The following is a 6,955-nucleotide window of genomic DNA, read 5'->3' as shown; positions in this document are numbered from 1 at the left end:
TGACTAACAAGATCAGAAAAGAACACATTCTTAAGCAAGGGTGGGGGGGGGGAGAAGAGGCAACCTCCATGCTCTCTGTCCCACGCCATGGTTGATTTCCCGACTCTCAGAAGCCTCCAGCAGCCTGTACTGGCTGCTTTGAGGTTGCCCTGGCCAAAGAAAGTAGCTGTGTGAAAATTTCTGGCCTGAGACATGCAGAGACTCAGCTGAGAGGAGCTGTTTCCACCCTCCCCTTCCCACAGTCCCCCTTTCTGCTTCAAGAACAGGGTCTGTGCCAGAGATGGTCCAACCACATCAAGAAACACATCTTCCTGTTTCTGTGGCATATGTCTTGTCCTTAGTTTCCAGAGCCCTCCAAGAATAAAGCCTGGAATATTCCCACCCATTTCCAGTTCACAAGGGCCCCACTATTAATTTTGTCCTTGAGACCCTCAAAACTGCTCCAGTCACTTTTTTCCAACCTTATTCCCCTTAAGCTGCAAGAAAAGCTAAAAGGCACAGTCCTGATGGAGAGAAGAACAAAAGCTCATCCTGTAGTTTTCATCCTGTGGCAAGAAAGTAGCCTTCTTAGGGAAAAAGTGAGAGTAGTGAGGAATAACTCCAAACTAGATATGGGGCACAGAAGAAGGGCTGTGTTATAATCTATAAGTCTGTTCTCCTCACCATGGAACTTGGAGAGGCACTGGGGCCCAGCTCTGCACTTCTCCAGCCTTAGGATCAGATGCTACTGAGGAAACAGCCCTACAGAAAGCCTAGCACCAACATAGACGGACCAGCCGTCGGAGTTCCCCAAATCCAGTGGGGGTGGACTCATCTACATTCCCCCACATGTCCAGTCTTCCCCAAGTGGGTGGGGAGACCCACAGAGGTGCAAGGGAAAGTGGATGGGGTTCTTCATCCTCAAAGTCTTTGATACTTGTCTGTGTGTATGTGTGTGTGTACATTTATATATACCCATATAGACAAAAAGCAAACCACCTTACCCAACCAAGTGACTCTCAGTGCCAAGTAGCACAAACAAATGTGGAGATTGTGGGGTGAGATGGGAGACATGAGAAAGATCTCCTCTACAGTTCACAGTTCCGTTGGTGGGGGGGGGAGGATTGGGGGAGGGGAGCAAAGCAGCATACAGACTAAATACAGATTCCCCTCTCACCCCTTTCTCTCTGCTTTCCCTTCCCAGCCCCCCCCTTCATACTGATGGGATAGTCCACGGCTGCTTCAGTCCCATTGCCCTGCAATTCTCACAGACAACTGAAAGAAGAAGGCAAGGCTGTCGGGCTGTTGGTAAGGTGCATTATCTGCTAAGCATCACAAGGATTCTGCCAAGGGGAACCCTCTGTTCACAACAGCCGAACCCTGGTGACTGGACCAACAGTGAATGGATCCAACTTTTGGAAAAACCCAGAGCTCCTGGCTCTGCAGTCTAGAGCTTTTGCCTGCTCACAGCCCAGCCCCACCTGCTGGCTCTCAGGAAACAGCATAAGAACTCAAAGTGTTAGTTAACCCTAGCGCTTCAGGGCTCTTAACCCTTAGGAGCCCAGCAGGAAAGAAGGCATGGGGATATAGGAAAGAAGCTGAAGGGAGGTTTGAGGGAGGGGGAACCCACTAGAAGAGAGAAAGTGAGGGCTAGAAAGTGAGCAATTAATAGCACAAATTCCTGCAGCAGAGAAAAAAAAAGAAGAAAAAGACAGGGAAAGGGGGCCTGAAGAGCTGAAAAAAAAAGCAGCAGAAAGAAATTAAGTCAAGACTCACACGTCTACATTTTAGGGTCTGTATAACCTTCCCCCATTTAATACAAACAGAAACTGAGGCTTAGAAAGGTTAAGAGACATGTGCAAGGTAAGCCTCAGAAATACTGAAGAGCTGAGCACAAGTTTGTTTGCAAGGGTCCATCTTTCCACTAAACGGCAAGCCTCTGAGAAGAGGGGGCAAGGTAGAGGCCTGCGAGCAGGGAAGGGAGCGGGGAGTCAGGAAGAAGGTACAGCCGTGCTACCTGATTCTCTGCGCATGAGGACAAAGTCTGGGTCACACCCAGGACACCAGGCTTCTCTCTGGTCCCAGCTCTAGTCCACAAGGGTCTCTTGACTATAGGGAATAGATTTCTCATGCACCTGCTCTCCTCCCTTCCCCGCGTTGGGGCCAGGACCCTGGCTGTGCCCAGAAGAATAACTGGCAGACTTCTCCCCGCTGCTGCTGTGAGGGGGGCCTTTGCACCCACTCTCATCGCAGCAGAGCATGGAGGTGCAAGCCTGACGAAACCGAGGGTCAAAGAAGGCGTAGAGGAAGGGGTTGAGGCAGCTGTTGACATAACTGATGCAGGTGCAATAGGGAAAGACGTTCATGAGGAAGCTGTCAAAGTCGCAGGGCCAGTGCAGCAAATTGCCCAGCATGTAGAGAGTCTTCACCAGGTGGTAGGGCATCCAGCACAGGGCGAAGCTCACCACCAGCACCACGATTATGCTCAGCAGCCGGCGCCTCTTCCGCAGGCCCTCGATGCGCTCCTTTCGGAAATGGCCGGCGATGGTTTGGGCAATGAAGAAGTAGCACGTGAGCATGATGGTGAAGGGCACCACGAAGCCTGCAGCGGTGGATGACACCCCAAGGCCCACCTCCCAGGCCCACTCAGAGTCTGAGGTGGCCACCATGGAGTAGTCCATGTAACACTGGACCTTGGTACTGTTTTCCATGTTGCCGGTTGAACGGAACACCATGACAGGCACAGCCAGAAGGGCAGCCAGCACCCAAAGGACTGCCGTAGCCACGGCCCCGCTGACCCGCAGCCTAAGCCGAGCATTGGCCACTGGCCTGACGATGGCCAGGTATCGGTCAAAGCTGAGGCCGGTGAGGCAAAAGACACTGGCATACATGTTGACAAAGATGAGGTAGCTGCTGAGCTTGCAAGAGAAGGTTCCAAAGGGCCAGTCAAATTCCCGGTAGGTATAAGTGGCCCACAGTGGCAAAGTCACCACAAAAGTCAGGTCGGCCACGGCCAGGCTGGCAATGAAGATATCAGCTGAGCGCCTCTTTTCCCGGCTGCTCCGGAACACGGTCCAGAGCACCAGGCCGTTGCCTGTGGTGCCCAGAAGGAAGACCAGCATGTAGATGGCAGGGATGAGGGCGCCCGAGGGTGTCCAGTCTGCGTAGTCACATTCAGACTGGTTGTCATAGTCGCTGTAACCATCGTCTTCCATGGTGGTGGATGGAGTGAAGTTAGGCAGGGAGTCCCGGGGACACCAGTTCCGGAGCTGTGCCACCAACTCAGCAAGCGCCCTCAAGCCTTGGCTTGAGCCTCAGGGTAAGAGGTCCGAGGGTGCTTAGAGCCGCTCCCGGCATGCAGGACAGCCCCTCTGGAAGCCTGAACCCAGCAGATGTACCTCCTTCTTCAGCAGCTTTTCTCTACCTTCCCTGTCCTACCCCAGCTCAGCGAAGACGCTTCCTTGCACCCTCCTGAGTCTCTGTCTCCTCCTAAACTCCCCCTCCCTCCTCCCACCCCTAGGCCAACCCTTTCCTCTCTTAGTGGGTCTTAAGATCTTTAAGTTACAGCCCACTTTTTTTTTCCTCCTTGCCACTGGGTAAGTAGACTAAATTGACCCCTCCTGTGCTGGGCTGACAATTATCTGTGCTTCCCAAGCCTCCTGCCCCTCCTGGCTCCACCTCTTCCCTCAAGCTGCCACCAGCCTTCTCCCCAGACTCTTACTCTGCTTTCCTCTGGCCACCACCTCATGACTGCCTTTAGGGGGTACCATTCTGCCTCCTCAGCCTTTCCCCTCCTGTTCTCACCCTCTCCCAACCCTTCTAAATGAGACAAATTATGCAGATTGAAATCCAGTTTGACCTGAATCCAGGACAAGCATGGGGCAGAGAAAGGGTGTGATATTTCACAGGGGGATCCCAGCATCTGGATGGTCCCTGCTGCTCCTACACCCCCACCCAGGTGAGACCCTGGGACTTGTTGCTCTTTCTTCATTCCTCTCTATGACTTGGCTTCAACCCTCTTTCTGAGAACATTGGTATTTTGCAGACAAAAGCATAATAAAACTCTCCTATAGCACATAAGCTGCTGGTAGTTTGCAGATAGAGTTGTTAGAAAGTTGGTGACAGAGTCAGAATATGAGAGAAACCAGGACAAAACCTAGCCACATCATTAAATCTATGGGGAAACCGAGGCTAAAGGTAAGTGTCTTACCAAAGATCGCAGGGTAAATTTGGTTGTGGTCGGTTGTTTCCTTTTCTTCTCCTCTAAGCACACATGGAACACAGTTCTAGCATGTCTTCAGGGCTCTTTGATTGTTGACTGAATAAGCAAATGGACGAATTAGGAAAGGAGAAGAATAAATATGTAAGTTACTATGTGGTAAGAGCATGAACTCAGTTCAGTCCTTGGGTTCTTACCAATAGCCAGGGGCCAGGAGGTTTCCTAAGACCACATAGGGCCAGGAAGCTGAGTTAGAGGAGGATGCAGAAAAAGAAACAGCCCAGACCAGATGGTGTACTCGCCCTCCCATCTGGCCTCTTCTTCAGGACCTCTGCAGGAAGAAGGAGGACACATGCACAGATAAGGGTTTTAAGTGCATCCTCTCTACCTCACCCCCAAGAGTGAGGGGAGACACCTGAATTCAGGCAGGAAGATCACAAGCTAGCTAAATAGTAAAACGTGAGACACTGGAGTACACACACACACCCATTGGAGGTGGGGGATGGAAGATGGGAAGGAAGAGAGAAAGAGGAAGAGAAAGAAAAAGTGAGAAAGAGAGGGGGGAAATTTTTGGGCTAGAGTGAAATGGACCAAAACCAAGCCTTAGTCATCTATGGCCCAGGGCTTACAAAGCTGACAAACACTTCCTGGAAAAAAGCATTTGTCAGTAAACATCCCATGGGGATCTTCAAGTAGACACAGCCAGATACCTGCTGGATAAAAGAAGCATGTGTTCAGGCACAGCAGCCTGTTTGTGACAACAGAACTGTGACAAAATGGAGTTTGTCCATCCCAGGTCACTGGGCAGGCAGTGCGCATGCCTGCTGTAGTTCCAGCTGTTTGAGAGGCTGGGGCCAGAGGATCCCTTGCACACAACAGTTCAGGGACCTGGGCAACACAGGCTTTGTGTCAAATAAAACAAAATAAAAACAGACAGGGGGCCTCCTTCATTCTGGTCTGTGGTTGCCAGGCAAGGGTACTGACTAGCATTACTCCACCTCAAGAGTTTTCAAGACAATGTCCAATTCTGAACGTTTATCAGAAAGTTCCAGATTGATTAACCTGGGGAATTAGTTCTATACTTTCAAAGAAATGTAGACTAGATGACAAGCATTGTGGTACACGCCTACAATCCCAGCACTTGAGAGGCAGAAGCTGAAGATGCCGTGAGGGCCTGAGTTCATATCCTCAGCCCCCACATAAAAGCAGGAAGGACAACACAAATCTGTAATCCAGCACTGGGTAGAGCAGAGACAGAGAGACCCTTGGGCCTCACCAGCCAGCCAGGTTAGCCAGGTCAGGTCCAAGTCCAATGACAGGCCCTAGTCAAAAAACAAAGTGCCAAAGCTATTGAGATTAACACACTAACATCAAACCCTGGCCTCCATATGCACATGTGAGCAACCTGCACACATGTATACACAAACATACACCACTCACACACATGCAAACACACTCTCACACAGAACTTAGGAAATATATGCTCTTATTTAGCCTGGGCCGAAAGATGAGGAAACTGAAGCACAGGGAAGGTAAAGCAGCTTGTTCCCTGACCCAACAAATAAATAAAGGCCTTCAACGCTTCTAAAATTGGGATTGTTGTTATAGAGATACAGGAGTGTGCAGGAGAGCTGTGATTTATGGATCTGCCATTGCCAGAGACAGCACCTGTTTGCTGTGCTAACTGAGATGATGGCAAGACTCTGCCTCCAGAACATTCTACAGGGCAGTGGTCACACCCCAGCTCTACCGGGAGCCAGAGCTTTGCCAGCCTCGTGGTGCGTGAGCCCACTTGCTTCTCCTGGACAGAGGGAGAATGATGGTGTGGACGAGGACAGGTAGTTAGTCCTCAGCCACTTCAGATCTCCTTGCCTATCAGGAGGGTCCGATGAGTTGTGTAGGGAGCAATTTTCTCAAGTCAGATAAGGATAGAGAGTAAACACTCAGGCTGTAGCCATTCCAGGATAAAGTCTGGTTCTGATATCATGAGCAATCACACATACTTCTTTTTTCGCTTCCAGAAAGATCCAGGAGCAACCTTGGACAGCTGAGGCCATAGAAAGAGGGAAACAGGGAAGTGAGCAGTAGCCTTGAAATCAACTTGCTGTCTCTCTCCCCCAGCTGTCCTGCTTGGATTCCAAGCCAGATGCAAGCCCAGAGTTCTCCACAGGAGAAAATATGGATGCATTTCTTTAATTGTCTGTCTCAATAGAAAGGGAAGGGAATTTGGAGCCAGGGATTGGACAGGGGCCAATGATCTGTGCCTGGACTGGTAGAGTGCTGATAAGACCCAGCCTCCAGCGCAGAGGCCAACTGGAGCCAGATGGCCTGAGTGATCCCAACACTGATGGCCAGGCTCACTCCTCACCCAGCTTGGTGCTGATCCATCCCTGCCTCCCACTGCTCTTCTCCATCAGAGAAGATGCAGCAGAACAGAACTGAGGTTGAAGAGCAGCCTGGGTGGCCAAGACTCCAAGGCTGCCCAAATACACACACCCAGTCCAGAGACTGATATCTGTCCATCACCCAACCTCTGTTTAGCCCCTAATAAATGTCTGTTGAATTAAAATATTAGGGATGTGCTCAGAGGTAACACATGGGTAACTTTCTGCAAAGTGATCCAAAGTGACATACTTGCAGCCATGGGGTATAAAAGCAGAAGCTGAGGCAGTGTCATCGGCCTGAGTCCCCAGGGCTAGCTAGCCCAGAAGAAGAGCGAGCAGGTTTCCTAGGGCGCTTCTCTCTCCTAGGTGATTT

At 50.7% G+C, this 6,955-nt stretch overlaps 1 protein-coding gene across 1 annotated transcript; it reads right to left on the bottom strand.

Moving 5' to 3' along the window:
- Nucleotides 1-6: 6 nt before the first annotated feature.
- Nucleotides 7-3,455, bottom strand: Aplnr (apelin receptor). Its single transcript, XM_055617265.1, has one exon. It carries the CDS (start codon nucleotides 3,192-3,194, stop codon nucleotides 2,067-2,069), a length of 1,128 nt encoding a protein of 375 aa, XP_055473240.1. The 5' UTR covers nucleotides 3,195-3,455; the 3' UTR covers nucleotides 7-2,066.
- Between the last annotated feature and the right edge of the window lie 3,500 nt (nucleotides 3,456-6,955).

The sequence above is a fragment of the Psammomys obesus genome, unplaced genomic scaffold (genome assembly GCF_907164565.1).
Source record: "Psammomys obesus unplaced genomic scaffold, mPsaObe1.curated_primary_1811, whole genome shotgun sequence".
Taxonomy (NCBI): domain Eukaryota; kingdom Metazoa; phylum Chordata; class Mammalia; order Rodentia; family Muridae; genus Psammomys; species Psammomys obesus.
This window is presented reverse-complemented; position numbering and strand designations above follow the sequence as displayed.

Bases quoted from the DNA above. Each gene is read 5' to 3' on its own strand.
- Aplnr (XM_055617265.1), bottom strand. From the start codon at position 3,194: ATGGAAGACGATGGTTACAGCGACTATGACAACCAGTCTGAATGTGAC.